The following is a 20,854-nucleotide window of genomic DNA, read 5'->3' as shown; positions in this document are numbered from 1 at the left end:
TGCATTAGACTTCTTTGACCAGGATTCTAAGATCAAAACCGTGCTTAGTGGTGGGATTTCAAACCTTGATACTTTTTACATAGAGAACGTGTAAATGAGTTTTTTTTTTTGGTTAAATTCTGTTCAAATATATTTAGTCATAAGCGGTTAAATTTTTCCAAGCGCGTTAAAACAACTCAAACTGCGTGAAACGTAACGTTTCTTAGAACTATTCTCCATTTCACAGTAGTTTGAACGTATACGCAATATGATTGGTTAATATGCTACTGCATATCATGTTGGCCAATAAAAAAATAGAATTTTACCGGAAAATTGAAAATGAGAACGTACATCTGTCCAATGGCTGCTATATCTTGTAATTTACGTGTGTATCGAATTGTAATTAACGCGCTATTTACAACAATAATTCTTATTGTAAGTGCCTCATTAACTTCTACAAAGTGAGATATCGCATTTACATTAAAAAAATCCAAGAACTAAAACGAAAAACCGGCGTTAATTTCGACGTGCACCGCAAAGGTAATATTTTGATTTTAATCCTTTATTTCACTCTTGAATACCAAATTAGACCTATAAAATACATAAATTTGTGTATTTCCATGAACGCGTAACAATATCACGTATGTAGTTTATGTAACTTACTTTGAAATTAATTAAATAAGTATTTTTAAAAAGATCTTTGTAAAGTCTGTCCAAAGTTAAAGAATTTCCTTTTTAAAGCTATTATAATTACTTACAATTGGATAAATAGGTGATATCATAGTTTTTTTATACGGTACCATGCTCTCGAGGGTTAATGTTGTCGTAATATATTATTCGATTCCTATATGAATCTATAATTTTTAATCGTACACAGATGATTGTAAATTATTTCGGCTATACATCTTACATACATAAAACAATTCTTTATAGTCTTTACATAGTGATCTATAGCCTATATTCTCTGAAGAAAAAAACCTGTGCCCAGTTGGTAAACTTACTGTATGTTCAATACAGTGTTCGTAAGCTATATTTTTTTAAAATACTTAGTATTAATTTAGTATTAATTTTTATACTTTGGGATTCAACTGGGACATGCCCAGCCTGCCACTTAAGCTTACTGATTTTGCGAGTTATGTCGGTCTCTTTAGTTCTTTGATTTATGACCTCGTTAGGGATTCAGTCCATCAGAGAAACACCAAGCATAGCTTACTCCATTGCACGCTGAGCGACCTTGAAGTTATAGCTGAGATCTGTTGTTAATGTAGCTAAATCTCGGCTGCGTGGGACACAACTAGTAGATTTAGTTATATTCAAAATTTGCCATTTACAACGTTTAAAACTATTGTAAAACAAAAACTTTGGATGATAAAAACCTGTGGTACTTACCCATTTAGCTTTTTCAGGAGGTATTCTCGATCAAAGATGTTTAAATTAAATATTGTAATGATAAATGTATTTAAATGTATATTTACAAAGAGCAACTCCTAGAGTTTCTTGCCCATTCTTCTCAAGGGAATATGCCTTACAAAAGAGCAGTAGAGTTTAATCAGTATGATGATTTCAACTGTAATTTGCTTACCTATGAAATGAAGATTATTTGACTTGACTTTGACTTCAAAGCACATTAGTTAAAAAGTAGATGTGGCTAAGCTTGTAAAATGCCACTCAGCCCAAACAAATTCTCCTGTTGGCTTCCTTCTCGAAGTTGTGCTTGCCGAAATGGATAGGTTCAACTAACTGAGCTGAATAGTTTTCTATTTAAAGACCCAACATTGGCAGGGTATGCCTAACATGCCAAAATATATGAAATTATCTGCTTATGGTCTCTTAAAAGACCATTTCGACTCATCCGAAGAACAGAATCCGATGTGATTATATTGCGAAAAGAGAATAAGTACATTACAGAATAATTTCATTATTCGAACTAAGGCCTATGTAAAGGTGTCTTGAGAATTTATATATGTATATCTTGTTTAGTTTCGGAAATTATAAAATCTGACACCCACAGCGAAGAAGAACGAACGAAATGCACTATGTCCTGAGAATAAGTAGCCTTGCACATAGACCTTTGTTCTACGGATGTGTCAATTTGTGTGTTGGTAAAAAAAACAAAAACAAATTATACTGAAGCATTCACTTTCATTCATATCTGTGTTCTTTGTCTACCCCTATGGTAAAAGGGCGAATAGTGGGTACCAGGTACCAAAGCAGGAACCATTGTAGACTTTTCAGATTGTGCAAAATGCACCATAAGTGCTTCCAGGTGCACAACAGATTTTTCAGTTCCTAATATTGAAATTGCTTACAATGGACCTATTGTAATTTCTGCTTTATTATAATGCGTTTTCGGTTCTATTTAGCACAACTAAATCCTGTAGACTCACAACCAGCAGGAAGTGATCTTTACATCTAGTGCCTATAATGTAAACCTTTGGCCCACCAATGTATGTAGAGATGGCTACAATACACTGACATATTTATTTCATTTGATAAAGCTATGTTGCCATTATAATTTTTTTTCATTGCGACTGTTGAATCGGTAAGATACCGCACTGGAGTCATTCAGTTCTTTTGTTTATTTGGTAATGAAAATGAACTATTGTTATATACATATATATACATTTTGAAAAACAAAATCTTTGTCGTTTAATCGTCGCCGCGTCGCGAAAACGACGAAACAAAAATTGCCGGGTGTTTGTAGTTTCAGTTTTTACGTATTGCATTTCTAATGACTCTCATGCAGATATAGGCAAACCTCTCGGTTTTCCGTGTGCTTTGTTGACACCGGGTTAAAAACCATTAACGCTCAAAATCAAGGGCACAAATTATTTGTTGTAAATCGGGTTTTGTTCCAACTTAATGATATTATTACTAAATGTTTATTGGTTTCTGATCTAGATCTATTCAATTTGCCTTTCTATTGAATCGTTTCGCTTGAAAATCGCTTTGAGATAAATCGATAAAAAATAGTCGAATCATACAAAAATATTTTTTACATCGAAATTTGTAATAAATAAGTATGGAATTACACCAAATTCCGTAATCGCCTTTCGCCCACGATTTTGGGCTGAAATGGATTAAAACCGGGCACTTTAGGTAAAAACCCGGTTAAAACCCTTAATTGATTTTTAACCCACTGCCCATTTCTGGTTGCAGCGTCACTCAGAGCTTTAAGGGTCGTATTCTAGAACTCTACTCAATGCTCAAGTTAGGATTTGAGGATGGTTTAAAGCACTTGATATCATACTCAAGTCCCTGCCATTAGGGTCGTATTTCCAGTGCTTGTGTTGCCAGTGCAATCCTGACTTGAGCATTGAATAGAGTTCTAGAATACGACCCTAAGAGTCAAGTTACACTGAAAGAGCAGAGGCGCGCAGGCAGAGGAGCTAGCATGGTGCTTTTTTGGACTAGTGGCTTAAGTCTCGCGCAGCCTCGCGGCTGCTCGCGGTGGCGCACTAACCATTCTATCACTTCAAATAAATTAAAAACTTTTTCTTTAACCAACTTCAAAAGCAATTCGACTTTTTGTTCCCCGGGGCGTCTCACCCGGGGTATTAGCCTCTCGAGAACGAGGATGAAGTCAAATGACAGAGGTCTGTGACAACACTGTACACTGACTGATCTGGGGTCAGAACTTGAACTTGAAAGGTTCCTGTGCGCGCACAGGTTATACTGCACTTCTTGTATACCCTAAGGGTCGGTAGAGAGGGTCACTATAATCAAAACTAATGTAGAAAGATATAGGGCTGTATGTTTGTGTTTTTTTTATTTAAAAAAAATTGTATGTATGTTACGCGATAATCAGGCATTTGTAAACTGATTTTGATCATTCTTTTTTTGTTGGGAAGAAAGATGGTGCCTCAGGAGTGGTCCCATTTAAATTTGAAGAAAATATTTCACCTCTAAGGGTGGTAAACTAAAGGAGGAATGACTTTCGAGGTCGGTTTTTTAGTACTCTGTACTGAGATTATTATTAGACGATAAGATTCAAAATGCTAAGTAATACTTTGCACCAAAAATGCTTCTCCGGCCGCTGTTCTTTCAGTGTGACTTGACTATTAATCGCAAAGGTCTGACCCCCCGATCACACGGCGTTGTACTGCACGTTTTTTGCAATATAAATCTGACCGAATAAACAGTGGCGCATACACTAAATATAAAACTTAAATACAAAAAAAGAACATTTATTTATTTAAACATAATTGCACACAAAATAGATACAAAGATACACAAAACAGATACAAATGGCCGACTTAATGCCATTAGGCATTCCCTACCAGTCAACCGGAGAGCTGGGCTCAAAATAATTAACAGGGGTGCATAACATGATAATTAAAAGAGATAGCAAGAAGTTTATAAATAATTATGATATATAGTTTAAACACAATATAAATATAGTACATAATATTATATGACTAACTATATACTTATATAATAAATAATAAATAATAAATAACGCACACACTCAACATAGCCCCGCACTAGGGAAACCCTGTATCGCGGGTGCCATGGACACACACATCGACAATCACAAATTACACCCAAACTCACGAGAGAAATAATTGTAGGCCATACTACTATTTCTCCCGGCCCGGGAATCGAACCTGGGACCTCTGCGTGGCAGTCCGGCATGGTAACCGTTTGGCCACGGAGGCAGTTCAATAAGCAACCTATATACAAATAAATACATAATATATAATACATACACATATATATTTAATATACATATTTATATATAACAATTTGAGACTAATGGGATGTAGATTGAGACTCCAATATGAAATCGCGGACTAATTGCTTCAAAGCTGGCTTATTCGGCGCTTTTTGAATATGGGGCGGTAGAGCGTTCCAGAGTCGTATTGCCTGAAGAGTAAATGAGTTAGAAAGAAAACCAGTACGGTGAGAAGGAATTAAAAGAGTCAATTCGCTGTCTGAGCGAAGATGGCGATTATGGAATGCACCCAAATATTGAAATTTACATTTCAAATATCCAGGTGCACATTTATCATTAATGATAGAGCAAAGGGTGGAAAGTATTCTCAAATCACGACACTGACGAATCGTAAGCCACTTTAGCTCATTGCGACATGCGTAGACGTGATCAAATTTATACATATAGTCGAATTGACAACCTCCTCCTTTTTTTGAAGTCGGTTTAAAAGATGGCACTATGTAGTTGGAGGCAATTCCTTTTCGATGTTATAATAATAATAATAGTAATAACAACGCACGCATACACATACGCCCAGTATTAATGAGGAGATTCCCAATAGAACCAATTTGGTAAACGAACTTTTCTAAATTGCAAAATTTATTTATTGAAAATTATGATAATTTACTACCATGATTTTCATTTTTTTTGTGAAAATTCTCCACTTGTCTGGCGAGAAAGTTCTAAAATCTCTCACTAGATGTCACTACTAACCAGTACAAAGCGATATATAACAAAAACATTTAAGTGAATTTAGACAACTCGATAACTTGACCTATAAGCTCAGTTGTTGTAACAAATATACGCCATTTAAATTTGGAAAATTAGTTTCATTTCCTAGTCATTTATATCTTCGAACAATAATTTGAAGTGGTACAAGTGAATAAATATGTATAAATTATATTTATTTTCAAATTTTTATTGCATTGATATTCAATTATTTTTTATGTAAATTACTCCGCTAGTTTGTTATAATCAGAAAAAATTCCTTCGATCCGGCCGGATTCGAACTCGGTGACGAAATATTTCGAAATATCATAGATTCCTCATAGATGTCGCTACGGCTTATATGTCGTTGAAAACCCAAATACAAAGATACGACGCAAGCACATACAAAAATTCGTGAGGTCCGCTGGCTCGTTCCGTTGCTTAGTTGGTATAGCGTCTGACACGGTATGCTAGAAGACGTCGGTTCCAATCCGGTCGGATCGAAGAATTTTTTTCTGAGTGTTCGATTTTTGTATTAATAATTATAACAAACTAGTGGAGTAATTTATATAAAAAATAATTGAATATCAATGCAATAAAAATTTAAAAATAAATATAATTTATACATATATTCACTTGTACCACTTAAAATTATTGTTCTATATTATTATAGTATTTATTTTTTTTATAAATTCACCGCAATTTTTTATTCAAAACTATGTGATTATGTGTACTTGAGATATATGTTATGGGGAAAGGTATATGAAAGAAAATCAGATGCTTTATAAATATTTATATTATTATAGTGTTATTATATTTGTGATCCGAACTTTTCATAAGTGACGTGTGTTATGTGTGGAGTGATATAAAAGTGTTTTAATGCAATAGAGTTGTTATTTCTTTGCAGTGGAAAGGTCGCTGAGAAGAAATCGTCAGGAAATATTACAACAACGAGGATCATCGGCAGCTGGTATTTCAAAAGCGGATTGTAATGTATTTTGTTATTATTGAGGTTTGGGATCTTAAATACCAATTTATAGACCTTATCGCTGGCAAAAGACGTCCAGTCACAATGAACTACCAACTTTAAACGCTTTAAAACTTTATTGCAATTGCTGTGGACTCAGTATTGTGTGAACACAATTTTTGACCAAGGACATGTCTAAAGTGAATTTATGCAAATGAGACGCACTATAATAAAAACCTCAAAGAAATAGAAGAAATATCAAAGAAGTGTTAACTGAACCGGCTGACTGATAGCCCTATAGTCTCCAATAGACAAAGAAATGGATCCTCCACTTAAGAAATTGAAAACACAAGAACCAATAATCAAAACCATAGACACGTACATAAACAAGATGAGAGAATCCAAGGAAAATCTCCACGCTGTCTTAGGGGATGATTTCACTAAACCAATACCGCTGATAAAAGTTTATGCAGGTCATGTAAAGAATCCCAAAGACTTGTCTCGTATTATTTTGACATTAAACGAAAAAGTGCCTCTTAAGGAATTGAGTCATTTGAAAAGGGTACGGAAAAGAGAGGTCATATTATGCCCCATAGACTGTCTGAATGGTGTATCTATACAACAATATTTAGAAGTGAACGTACAAAATTTGTATGATGTGTTTGAATATTTTAGAGAAATTGAAGTGCCAATGTACGCTCCTAAAGTGAAAAAACAGTGTAACATGCTCGCTTGGTCTTATAACTTTCACCCTAATATGTATTATGAGAAATTAGTTAGTGATGATTTTTTCTCCGTAAACGAAATGAATATACACAAAAAATACATGGAAATAGCATTTGTTTGTGCAAAATGGTATATCCAGGAACATAACCGTTACATTACTGATCTTTTAGACATGAATATCACTCTGGTTATAGATCCCTTGGTAAAATCTAACAGTGTGGTAGCAATATCGTGTAATAATGAAAATCATCCCATACAACATTCCGCTATGGTAGCTATTGACAATGTTGCTAAAACACAGAAAGGAGGTGTATGGAATGTATCAGACAATACAGTATATAATTTGAAAGGGATTGATGAAAAACTACATCAACATTTAACAGAAATTTACCCGGAAGAGAATTTTGGTGCAAGAAACTATATGAGCAAGGACGAAGCAAGTGATTGTGACAGTTCAGATGGACCGTATTTATGTACTGGTTATTACATATATATGATAAAAGAGCCATGTGTTATGTGTAGTATGGCTTTAGTTCATGCGAGGGCAAAACGGATTTTTTATACGTTTCCTAATGAGCTCTGTGGTGCGTTGTGTTCTAAGGTTAAATTGCAGAGTGTACCGTCTTTGAATCATCGTTTTGAAGTGTTTACGGGGTTTTTATAATATTTTATATACGAATTAGTAGCGTAAGAGATGTTCCAAGTACTCCTGCAGGTCGATTCAGAACCTTACGATGACTTTGTTGTCGACCGATTCGATTAGATATCGTACGATTTCTTTTCATTTTTAACCGACTTAAAAAAAGGAGGAGGTTCTCAATTCGACAGCATGTTTTTTTTGTATGTATTTTACGCGATAACTGCGGTATTTGTGAACCGATTTTCATGATTCTTTTTTTGTTAGAAAAAGGGTACTTCCATAGTGGTCCCATTTCATTTTGAAGATAATCGTCCATCTCTAAGGGTGGCTGTTCACGCATGAAGATTCATTTTTATAAATAGCGCCTAAATTTTACTTAAGGAGCAATTATTTTAGTGGTTGGTTTTGCTATCCTAAAATTCAAGGCGTTTGTCTCTCAATATACTTTGAGTAGTGAGAACCGATTTTTATTATCTCCTGTGTCAAGTCCTGTATAGGGGCGAACTAGGGGATATTTCAATAAAACTTGGCAAATAGACGTAATTCCACGTACTTTTGGGTCGGTTTTTTTTTATTCACAATAACCGAATAGAACGTAAATTGTCGTATTCGAAACCGAACCTCAATGACGTCACACCCGTACGATCACTCGTACTTCTTGACTTCAGAACACAGATATCGAATGAAAGTTACCGAACGTCCTGTTGTTTACAAAGCAAGAATTTAATATGGAAATCTTTTATTATTTTAAATAAAAACTGGATTTTGTTCATATTTATTAATTTGTTTTAATGCGAGACTAATGCATTTCTATATTTTAGACCTTTAAAGTCTTAAAAATGTATATAAAAGGATTTCATTTTCCTTATACTCTATATTCGCCGACTACCTCCGTAAACGTTGTTGGATAACGATATCGTATCCGAATCCGAATTTAACGTTTAACTCGAATTTTCTGAAAAGCTCGAAAAGCGCCCTTCGATTCGAGAACGATATCCAATCGAACGATTCGGTTAAGATATCGAGGAGTTCTGAATCGGGGTCCTGGTCAGGTACTAGTAGGTTTATGTAGCAGTAGAGCACCTTGTGAAAGAGTTTGTCCAGGTAAGTACTGCCACCTTACATATTTCTGCCGCCACGTACGCCCCACAGTAATGTGAGCATTACCGCGTTCCGGTTTTGAAGGATAAAGGTGCTGGTGAAAGCACATAGGACTTGTCTACTTATGTTTCAGGGTGACGGACACAGTGGTAGTGCCGCTCAGATCTCTGCGATTTAAGGCTCTGAGAGGCACTGCAACTGTTATGGATAGGCGTGTCGCTTACCACCAGACACATGATTTGTTCGTCACGTCACTTGATATTAGAAAAAACTTAGTAACGTACGGCGCTGTGCCCTTATTATTATTATGTCACCCTGAGACATAAGTTCACAAGTCCCATGTAATTTCACCAGCACCCTTACCCTTCCAAACCGGAACGCAGTAATGTGACCATTACTGCTTGTCAGCAGAAATAGAAACGCTTTTCCCCCGAAGGGTAAAAAACGTATATTTAGGTTTAGCCGAACTTGAGATCACCCTTTTGAACATCAGCGCCATCTAGTAGACTTTGTGTGCAATATTCATAATGTGCAATATTAATATGTCAACCTGACATTTGTGCAATATTGCAGACAAAGTCTATTAGATGGCGCTGATGTTCAAAAGGGTGATCTCAAGTGGGTCAAACCGAAGGCTCGAACACCTAAATAAGTAAGGTGACAGTACTTCAATTGACGAACTCTCCCACAAGGAGCCCTACTGCTAAATCTAATAAATCCTTTGATAATGTTTTTATTGCTTATCATAGTAGAAAAGACTAATGACTACTACTTTTTACTACTTTCTATTTATACGTCTTGTGCCTTTTGAGCTTACTATATAATAAATTATATATAAAATAAAATTTAGTTATATACATACTTGTTCAGGATCAGGAAAAGCTAATTTCGACTCATCCGAAGAACAGAGTCCGATGTGATTATATAACGAAAAGAGAATAAGTTACGAGAACAATTTCGTTATTCAAACTAAGGCCTATGTAAAGGTGTTTGGAGAATTTATATATTTTATTTCGTTTCGGAAAGATAAAATCGAACAACGGTCGATCTGACATCCACAGCGAAGAAGAACGAACGAAATGGACTATGTCATGAGAACAAGTAGTCTTGCACATAGATCTTTGTTCTACGGATGAGTCGATTTACACATTCTTTTTGTACAAAATCTATCCCTATAATTATTAGATTCGCCCTAACTTTCTCAAACTCGTATCTTCTAAAGAGTGATTATTTAGGTGGTGGTAAAACTTTCTATTTATTTTAAATTTCTTATCAAAGGTGGTAATTCGGATGCATCACATTAAGAATAGGTAAAAGCCAGTGTGTGAATATGAAGGAAATGTACAATCAGCCTGAAAAATTTGTATGAACTTTCAGTCACTTTGTGCTTTAAGATACGAGTTTGAGAAAGTAAGGCAAATCCAATAATTATAGAGATAGATTTCTACAAAAAGTATATGTAGTGGCTTTTCCTGATCCTGAACAAGTATGTGTATAACTAAATTTTAATAAATAATTATTGCAGAATAGAATAATAAATGAAATCTATTCGCTACGAGCGTACAAATATATTCCATTGGTGCATAATAAAAAAATAGTTTATTAAATAAACTTATACATAAAACCGTATATTGATACATTATTACATTTATATAAAGCCATTACCACCGCCTTTTAAAATATTTCTACATGTAAATGTGATACTAAGATAGTGGAACCGATGATGGACATGGATTTGCCGTCTTTATAAAGACAGAATTTTAATTTAGTTTATAGCTTGTTACATTATCTTAAGCACAGTAATAGAAACAGTGTCACTGGTCGTCCAATACTGAATTTGATTTTTTTATGAATCAAATCCACTGTTGGAAACATCTCACCATTCGTTTAGAAATAAGTTTTAAGTACCATGCAAGATATCTTTTTTTGAGATTGAATTTGATAATTTAGCTAAGTAGTTGGTCGTTCATGTTTAGGTGTTCATAATTGGAAACCATCCATGACGGGGTGTCCATAATTGGAAATTGGGCTGTCCATATAAAGATATTCAAACACAGACCGAGTACCAAACGAGACCGATCCAAAAGATCCCGCGCCTGCAGCCGCCACGACACAGGTGCTGGCGCGCACAGCCATTGTGAACGCAACGAGCGTCTACGTATATTTACTTTACACGCACCCGCGCCTGAGGCCACTCTGAATAATGAAGGCCTTATACTAATCATGTTAACACTTGCTTGTGCTTCTCATGATACTAGTGATGATGCCATCTACTGGTGGCGCTTGGTACTAAAGTCTGTTCCAATTAGTGTTGGGTAGGACATCTCATCTCGAGTGGTCTCGGTCGGTAGTCTACTTTTTCTCGAATAACAATGTTTTCTTTATTAATTGATCTGATTAAAGCACTATAAGTCATTATTTGAAAACTTTTTAATTTCCACAGAGTAACTCATCCAAAATTAAAAGACTGAAGCAAAAAATAAAACCATAAACCGTCCATGATTGGTTCCACTGCATTAAATTGAATTTTAATATTATAAATAATGAATTTCGTAACCGATTGTGTAAACTAACACTTTTGTTAAAACAATGGATGTTAAGCCTTTTTAGCGCGTCCATTAATTTTGCTATCTATATTTAAAGTTTTTTGAAGCTTTCAGGCGTTTACGGTAACACTTGCGATTAAAAATTTGCATGTCATAAGTCTTGCTATTTTGTACTCAACAATACTTTAATAAATCACTAGCTGATTTGGACAATGCGGAAAAAAAATCCCATTGACCAGACCACTCTGACCATCAATCTGGTCAACGGGAAACACTGATATTTTTCGCTTTCACCCAATTTTTTACAAATTAATTGCGTGTAATATCATTATTTTGTCAAAGTGGGACATTGTTTATTTTTTGGGGACAGTAGGACACACAGCTTAAAACCGGGACGTACGACTTATGTAAGTACTATGTCTGTTGCAATTATAGATTTAGTATATCCATAGATTGGCCTTCAAGTATTGGAGACGAGACCAAAACAAAAATACATCTGTGTGCGTATAATTGCATGTGTGCAAGATAAATAGTGTTGCGCAATCCACTGATTTAACTTAAATATCGATTAACATATTACACCGGCATTTCACTTCGTCGTATTCACCAAAATGTCTTATCGCAAAACGCCGAGACGTTAACTAATTAATTAATGATTCAATACAAAATTAAGAAAGCTCCTATCACCTTCTAGCAGTGCCATAGGATGGTAGGTAAACAATGGGGACTTTCACCCAAGATAACACTATGGCTCTACAAAACGGTGATAAGACCCATGATCAGTTACGGCGCAATAGTATGGTGGCCACGAACCAAGCTGACGACCGCAACCGACAAGCTGGACAAATTCCAAAGACTAGCCTGCATGGCGACGATTGGCTGCATGAGGACAACTCCAACTGCGGCCCTCGAAGCGATGCTGGACCTGCGAAATTTTCGTTTTAATATAGACAAAAAATAATGCACTAATTTGCATTAGTGCATTATTAATTAACTAAAACCAGAAATTTCTGATTCAACAATATTAAGTATGAAGATGATTTCGGTTGTATGCAAGTCACGCCTTTGCCTTACTTTTTTTCAGTTAATGACATCTCGATAACATATTATCGATTGCGTCAATCTCTATGAAATTGGGGTTATGAATTTCAGAAATTCACGTATTTGATAATTTTTTTAATTGAATCCGTATACATTTGGGTTATTAATGCATTTGAATGGTATAATTTTACGGATATATTTATGTGAAAAACTTTTGTGGTAGTGCTTTTAGACAGCTAAAAAAATACAGCTAAAAATAGTACTTACATGTGAAATGTACAATTCTGCGAGTTTTCCTTTTTAGATGAGTTACATCCGGGTACTGAACACGTTACCATGACTAATAAACGTCCGTTTAACGCTATTTCATATTTTAAAACCAACTATTTTTCAAAAATAAACGAAATTTATTTCGTTGTCAGCTGACCCTAGGTTCATACGGGCTCATAGCGTATAACGAAGTGGTCTCGTCTACCCATCTCGCTCTAACATACGTGTATACTAACGCTCTTTCACTTGCATTGCCAATCTATGGGTACCTATATACGAAATCTATGGTTGCAATAACAAGTGGGGTCGCTTACGTTATGATTTTTTAATATTCATTCTGTTGGTTCTACGAAAATATAAAAAATGGTTGAGCTAACGATGAACGTAGCTTTTGCTGTAATATCTATTTGATGTAATTTTAGCGGGAAATGTCGACTCGTCCTTGTCCTTATAATTTAAAATATTGGCACTATAAAACGCTATTTAGATAATAATGTCGCTTACAATAATTCAGCGGTCATGATTCGATATTTGTGTTAAAATATAAATAACGATAAGACTGAGGAGTTAGATTGCAGGAAAAAAAATATGTACAGTATCAGACCTTGTATATTACAAGTCGAGGTTTAGAAAAAGATGATCTGCTGATTTCGACTTTGTAGAATGTCGTCTCTGTCACTCATACCTGTGCGCTAAAGCACTGATTACTTAATATATAATCTCAGTACAAAGTACTAAAAAAACTAAACTCAAATCTCATTCATCCCCTAGTTGGCCATCCTTAGAGGTGGAACATTTTCTTTAAATTTAAATGGGACCACTACTGAGGTACCCTCTTTCCAACAAAAAAGAATCATCAAAATCGGTTCACAAATGTTATCGCGCCGGAGTTATCGCGTAACACGCCTACAAAAATAATACATGCAGTCGAATTCAAATTATAAGTTCTCAATTGAGAACTTCCTTATTTTTTTGAAGAGGGTTAATAATCGGAAATACCTACGCTATAATAGCCTACTACATCTGACTAGTGATAGCAGATGCTCACTACGAAGAAAAAGGAACCTAAGCACGCGCTCAGAGTGGTGAAAATAACATTGCCCGTCGTGCGCAGTCTTGCGGAGCCGAATGCTCATAAATGAAAGACTTATATGAGCACTTTGCGCCGATTGGCGCACTCAGCGGTAAGCGCGTATGGCGTAAACTTGTCCGTGTCCCCTTTGGCGCTAATTTGTCAGTTGTGCGACGCAAATGCTCTTCGAAAGAAGCTGTTTATGTCTAGTGCGATTACGCCCTAAACCTACTTATTTTGCTGGCTCAGCGACCCGAAGTGTATCTTGGCCTCCGACACCAAAGTACGCCATTTGTTTAGGTCTTGAAAGGGTTGTAACCCTAACTAGCCGTGACCAGGTTCATGACAATGAAACGGTAAACTTCCGGTCCACAAAATTTAATAAAAGAAGTAACGTAAAACGAAAGGCTGTAAAAATAAAAAAGCAAATTTAAAAAAACAGGTACAATAGTATAAAACACTCCCTACACTTTATAATGGATATTAAGGCACTTACCTCTTTTTTTTTCTTTTTTTTTTTGACGGGGGGAAATCTTTATGGATACCCCTGAGCCCAGGGAGACTCAGGGGTTATGTGGGGACTCTCCCTCCACACTGGAAGGCCTACGCACTAAAACCCCCCCGGGTTTCCCTCTCGCCGGTTGAGTCGGCGCCGTGGGATCAGTGAACATTCACCACGACGCCGCCCGGAAGGCACTTACCCCTAAATGAGCCGAGTAACTGAATTACAGATACGTAATCTTAGGTACATGAAGGCTGTAGACTGTTATAGATTATTACACATGATTTAGCTTATTTAATGACGATTATAGACGTAGTAAAGAACCAAAATTACCGATTATACGCGATGGAATTTGAAACAGCTCCGACTGTTGTGGCGGTCGAGCTGGGAGTGACCGTAGTACGAAACAAAATGAGAAAGCGAAGGAAGATGGAACAATTCAAATTTAAAATTTAAATACAAGCAAAAGAAAAAATGATAGGATACAAGCGGAGAGAGGCGATACAAAAAGGTGAGATGACAGTGTAAGGAGGTCACACCGTCACAGTCTTGTGCCAATTCTGATCACTAAGGCACATTCAGCTCCTCCACCCATAGATTACGCCATATGATTCTTTTTATTTTAGCTTTTAATATGGCCAAGGTGAAAACTTGTCTATCTATAGGTAAAGTGTGATTTTATTTGAAACAAATTTTACATAAATAAAATTTACATAAAGCACTTTTGTAATGCTTTGTTTGTAAGCATATAATAAAAAATTGAATATACTGTAGTTTTGTTTCTTGACTAACTAACACTGAATGTCTATGTTAAGCCATACAAAATTAGAAAGTAATTTACACGGTCGTTAGCGGCAATTGTAATATCATGGTAGAGGCACAGTTTTTTTTATATATTTACTATTTTATCTTTTAAAGACCTCCGTGGCCGAACGGTTACCATGCGGGTAACCGTTCGGTCCCAGCTTCGATTCCTGGGCCTGGAGAAATATTTGTATAGCCTTAATTTATTTGTCTCGTGTGTGGGCGTAATTTGTGGTTGTCCATGCGTGTGTCCATGAGACCTGGCATCCTCAATACAAAATTTTCCTAATACAGGGCTATAATTGTGTGCATTATTATTATTAATAAAACTGTTTCTTTGCCGTAGCGCCATCTGTGAGAAACTTATGAAGGTTTCTTCACTCAGTAAGATACTTTTACAGCTACCAGAAAACTGACAGAGATGTCGCTGTATTAATTGCAATATTTATTTAATATCATGTTTTGTCGTTCAATATCATGGTAGAAAAAAATCAAGATATTCAATAAAGTGAATAAAACGGTCTCGATTTTTTCCGTTTTTTTTATAACATTAAGTGACAGGACGAACAAGCGGTGCGCCTGATGGTAAGCTACACGCCTGTCCACAACAGTTACAGTGCCACTCAGAGCTTTAAATTGCAAAGTTTTAAGGGACACTGCCACTACGCCCGTCACCCTGTGACGTAAGTTGACAAGTCCTACGGAACGAGCTGAGGTTCATCATCAACCTGGCATGGGTCTCCTTTCAGGCGAGGGTGTAGTCTGTAGTCTCCGCGCTGGCCCAATGTGGGGACGTTTTCCAACGGCTGTGTAATTTCTCGACGTGCAGGTTTCATAACGATGTTTTCCTCCACCGATAAGCTTAAATTCCAAATTAACTGCATCCGTGGCCGAATGGTTACCGTGCTGGACTGCCACGCAGAGGTCCTGGGTTCGATTCCCAGGCCGGGAGAAATACTCGTATGTCTACATTTATTTCTCTCGTGAGTTTGGGTGTAAATTTGTGGTTGTCTATGCGTGTATCCATGGCACCCGCGACACAGGGTTTCCCTAGTGCGGGGCTATGTTGAGTGTGTGCGTTATTATTACTAATTTCCCACCCTTAGAGGTGACATATTATTTTCGAATTTGAAACGGACAACTACTGAGGTACCTCCTTCCGAACAAAAATAAATCATCAATAAAAAGAGGAAAAGAAAGGCTGTAACAAATAATAAAGTGATATAAAAAAGGTACAATTATTATTAAAACTAAAAAAATACCCAGTTTCTATTGTTAACATATAATAGTTGTAGATGTGTCCATTAATAACCTCGGTACTGAGTACCCCCCAGAGAAGTCCCGTAGGTTTCCCTAATGCGGGGCTATGAGTGTGTTGCGTTATTATTATTATAAATTTCGCACATAAATTACGAGAAACTCACAGGTGCGAGACCGGATTAGAACCCATGACCTCTTGAGAGGCGGTAGGCCAAACTTTCTTTTGCATAATACCAAGTGACGGGACGAACAAGTGCGCCGTGCGCCTGGTGGTACGCGACAAGCCTGTCCATAACAGTTGGAGTGCCACTAAGAGCTTTTAATCACAAACATCTTAGGAGCACTCCTTTCTTAGTCGTTCTGAGACATAAGTTGACAAGTGTAATTTCACCAGCACCCTTACTCTTTAAAACCATAACACAGTAATGCTAGCTTTACTGCTTGGCGACAGAAATAGGTAAGGTGGCAGTTATAGATATAGCTTTTTTCGTATGTACTGCTGTTAAAACTGAAACTATTTACTCTACCATGGCTTTGTCCGGTCAGTATACTATAATAAAAAAAACTGTACCCTATGATTGAGCCTACTCTATTGAACGGTCATTGTGTCACCAATTGTGTCCCCTTCGTGTTTCAATTTGCTGCACCACATTGAGTTTGATTTCCACAGAACCACCAGTCATTAGCAGTGATTTAAAAAAAATACATTTTGGTGCGTTAACAATAGAATCGTTCACGTTATTAGACGTGGATTTGGCGCGTTCACTTTTTGGTGAGTTTTTTCACGTGCATAATAAAATTATTAATTTATTTTTGTTCATAAAATATGACTTTTGAATTGTAAATGTTTTTATAATCCGCCCGTCATCCTGAGACATGAGTTGACAAGTCCCGTGTGCCTGTAATTTCACCGGCACCCTTACCCTTCAAAACCGGAACACAGTAATGCTGACATTACTGCTTGGCGGCAAAAATAGAAAATGTTATTTGAAATTATCACTAGTTTTTATGTATTTGAACCATCTGCTTTATTATTATTATTGTTTATTTGTTTATTGAGCATTGGTTATAGAGCCATCAGCTTTAAAACAGGTAACAAATAATTATGAAACTCAAAAAGTAATAATACTTTGAAACTAAATATTAATGAAATCCCGCCATTTTTTTTTTCAATATGACAATCTGCATTCATTATTTAAAAAAAGTCGAAGTATTTCTTCCTTCTTTACAATTTAAAATATTACAATGTTTTTTTCGATCATTTATCTGTCTAATTGACTCAATAGTATGTCTTTCTGAGAAAAAATAAAATAAATTAAAAAAAAAACAAAAAATTATTTCCAAAATATATTTTATCCGTTCTTTCATATTATTTACGTACACAGTACTGGCAAAAACCAGTTCCAACCGCAATGCAATTGTATCAAATACATCATACTTTAAATCAACTATAAACATGGCCATACACACCAATTCTATGCTACATTACTATAGAGTCGACATTTCTTTGACAATTATCAATTCTTGCCTACACTGTCGCATTTAATCAAAATTCACTCATACGTCTTTAGCTTAAAGTTTCGTTATCGCTTCACAACGCGATGATATTTCAATTTCTCGCATTTAACCCTTCAGTCGTTGAAATACGGACATTATTGTATAGTAAGAAGGCACATAGTGCTTTGTTAAGGATTAATTTATGTAGTTAAAGCCAATTTATGAAATAAATTATCTTCCGTATTTCTTTTTAAAATTTTGCGTTTTGTTAAAGCTCGTACCTACGTAAGTCGTGTGATTGGGCATTGGATAGAGAATGCGAAAGCATTTCGACTCATCCGTAGAACAAAGATCTATGTGCAAGACTACTTGTTTTCAGGACATAGTACATTTCGTTCGTTCTTCTTCGCTGTGGACGTCAGATCGATCGTTGTTCGATTTTATATTTCCGAAACGAAATAAGATATATAAATTTGCAAAACACCTTTACATAGGTCTTAGTTTGAATAACGAAATTATTATCGTAACGTACTTATTCTCTTTTTGCTAATAATCACATCGGACTTTGTTCTTCGGATGAGTCGATTTATTACCGTCTTGTGAGCTAGCCTGACGTTTAGCTGAGTAATCTTCAATTCTATATATTTTATGACTTACGTTTTGATTAAATATAACATTCACAGTGCCACTCAGAGCTTTAATTTGCAAAGACCTGAAGGGCACTCCCATTGCGCCGCCACCCTAAGACAAATTGACAAGTCCCATGTGCCTGTAATTTCACCAGCACGCCTACCCTTCGACGGAACACAGTAATAAGTAAAGCTAACAATACGGCTTGGCGTCAAAAATAGGTAAGGAGTCGGTACTTCCCTGAACGAATTCTTTTACAAGAAACTCTACTGCTACTTGACTTGTTCAACTAGTTCATGCAATAGCTTATTATAAAAAAAAACTATCCAAATTTTTATTCAATTATTTTTTTGTGAAATTACTCCACTGTTATCATTATTAATACAAAGATCGAAGACTATGCTAGAGGATGTCGTCGGTTCGAATCCGGCCGGATCGAAGGAATTTTTTCGGAGTGTCGATCTTTGTATTAATAATTACAACAAGCCGTATCCAGTCAGAAAGGTGTAGCGTGAGCCAAAACGAGACAAATGTGATATGGGATGACATGTTTGTCATCAATTGTACAAGGACCCATTCTAGTACCTAAATTCTTAACAATAGTTCTGGGAACGACTGAACACAATTTCCTGCTCCGTACAATGAAGCTATAGTTACGTCACGGTTCAATCGATGCCATGTCATTTTTTTTCTTACATACCTATTACACCAAGAAATTCATTTCAAAATATTCGAGATGCCCATATCGGGAACAGAATCTGATTCCATTACAAAACCAACAATATCCTAGTGTTCTGTAAGTATGTGATACGTGTCACCATTTCGCATGGGTCTTAAAGAGAGCGAAGGTTGTTACAGTGATCAAACCGGGGTTGATTTTTTTTACTCAGAAGAATTTACAGAAATCCTGAAAATAACATGTAGCTTTTTTCTATTTCAGACTATCAACCAAAGTGCCTTAAGAAACAGAGACGACGAATATCCCAAACCCACAAGAGCGAGTGAGACAGCTGTATTTCTACCTCTGATAAATGGAAATTCTGCACTGTGACGTCATTAAGCCTGTAATGAAGAAGCAATTTGGAACTGTTAAGGGAGATATTTGACTAGAAAGAAATAAACGTTCTGGTGGTACTCGGCTTAAATTGTTGAATGGTACGTATGAAACAATAGTTATTTACAATAATTATAAGTAAACCGACCTCAAAAGTTCGTTATTTCATTTATTTGCTAAGTTTTATTGAAATTGGATACCGGAAAGTGAGCAAAAGCGGATCCATTCCCAAGTTTGCCACACTTAGGGTCGTATTCCAGAACTCTACTCAATACTCAAGTGACTTGCGTATTGCAGTGAGCACTGAAAATCATACTCAACTCCTTGCCATTAGGGTCGTATTTCCAGTGCTTGAAATCATACTCAAGTCCTGACTTGAGCATTGAGTAGAGTTCTGGAATACGACAATAGAGGTGGAATACTTACTTCAAATTTAAATAAAACTAATACTGAGGTGCCCTCTGTTCCCCAAAAAACAGAATCATCAAAATCCGTTCACAAATCGAGTAACCGCGTTACGTACTAAAAAAAATACAGTCGAATTATGAGAATCTCCTCTTACAACATACAACAACTCTGACGCTTTAGAGCGCTACCACACGGGCGCTTTGATGATTTCAACGCATCGAGTGCCACTCTCGGTGTTACATGGGCCCATGAGTCGAAAATATGTTTTGTTATCTGAAAAGTTACAATTTCTACAATTTTATTAATACAAAAAACGCACACTAAGAAAACATTCCTTCGATCCGGCTGGATTCGAACCAACGTCTTACAGCAAACCGTGCTAGACGCTTTGCCAACTAAACCACGGCACGAACCAACGGACTTTACGAATTTTCTCTATGCGCTTGTTGCAAATCTTTGTTTTTGGCTTTTAATAACTTTTTTGCCGTTGAGCCATCTATGATTTCACTTAGCCAGGTACTTACGACTTTTAGCGTACACAAACGCGCGATTGTACCGACACAAACGCGCGATTGCATCGATGCAAACGCGTGGCTGCATAACTATATATGTTTAAACATCTATATAGTCGTCATCTGTAAAATGTCGTTGAAAACCAAATACAAAAATACGATGCAAGCACATAGAAAAATTCGTGAGGTCCGCTGGTTCGTTCCGTGGCTTAGTTGGTATAGCGTCTGGCACTGTATGCTAGAAGACTGTCGGTTCGAATCCGGCCGGATCGAAAAATTTTTTTCTGAGTGTTCGATCTTTGTATTAATAATTATAACATTTGTATAGGATTATGCACATTGTTTTGTTTTGTTAATTGTAAATTTAAAAGTGAAATTAATAAACACATTTAATAGAATAAATAAATAGTTATTTATTTGAAA

General features: G+C 36.1%; 2 protein-coding genes across 2 annotated transcripts in view; both read left to right on the top strand.

Moving 5' to 3' along the window:
* Positions 1-363: 363 nt before the first annotated feature.
* LOC113239727 overlaps positions 364-20,854 on the top strand; it is a 33,382-nt gene continuing 12,891 nt past the window's right edge. The window contains exons 1-2 of the mRNA XM_026476820.1: positions 364-519; positions 19,398-19,612. The gene's annotated coding sequence lies outside the window, so the exon portion shown is untranslated. The remainder of the gene's footprint in view (positions 520-19,397; positions 19,613-20,854) is intronic.
* LOC113239726 (probable inactive tRNA-specific adenosine deaminase-like protein 3) lies at positions 6,424-7,808 on the top strand. The gene has a single exon (XM_026476819.1). The coding sequence runs from the start codon at positions 6,688-6,690 to the stop codon at positions 7,756-7,758; it is 1,071 nt and encodes a 356-aa protein (XP_026332604.1). The 5' UTR covers positions 6,424-6,687; the 3' UTR covers positions 7,759-7,808.

The sequence above is a fragment of the Hyposmocoma kahamanoa genome, unplaced genomic scaffold (assembly GCF_003589595.1).
Source record: "Hyposmocoma kahamanoa isolate Upper Pololo Valley unplaced genomic scaffold, ASM358959v1 115, whole genome shotgun sequence".
In the NCBI taxonomy this organism is placed as follows: Eukaryota; Metazoa; Arthropoda; class Insecta; order Lepidoptera; family Cosmopterigidae; genus Hyposmocoma; species Hyposmocoma kahamanoa.
The sequence above is the reverse complement of the archived record's forward strand: the minus strand, read 5'-3'. Positions and strand labels throughout refer to the sequence as shown.

Coding starts and splice junctions, on each gene's coding strand:
- LOC113239726 (XM_026476819.1), top strand. CDS start 6,688: ATGGATCCTCCACTTAAGAAATTGAAAACACAAGAACCAATAATCAAA.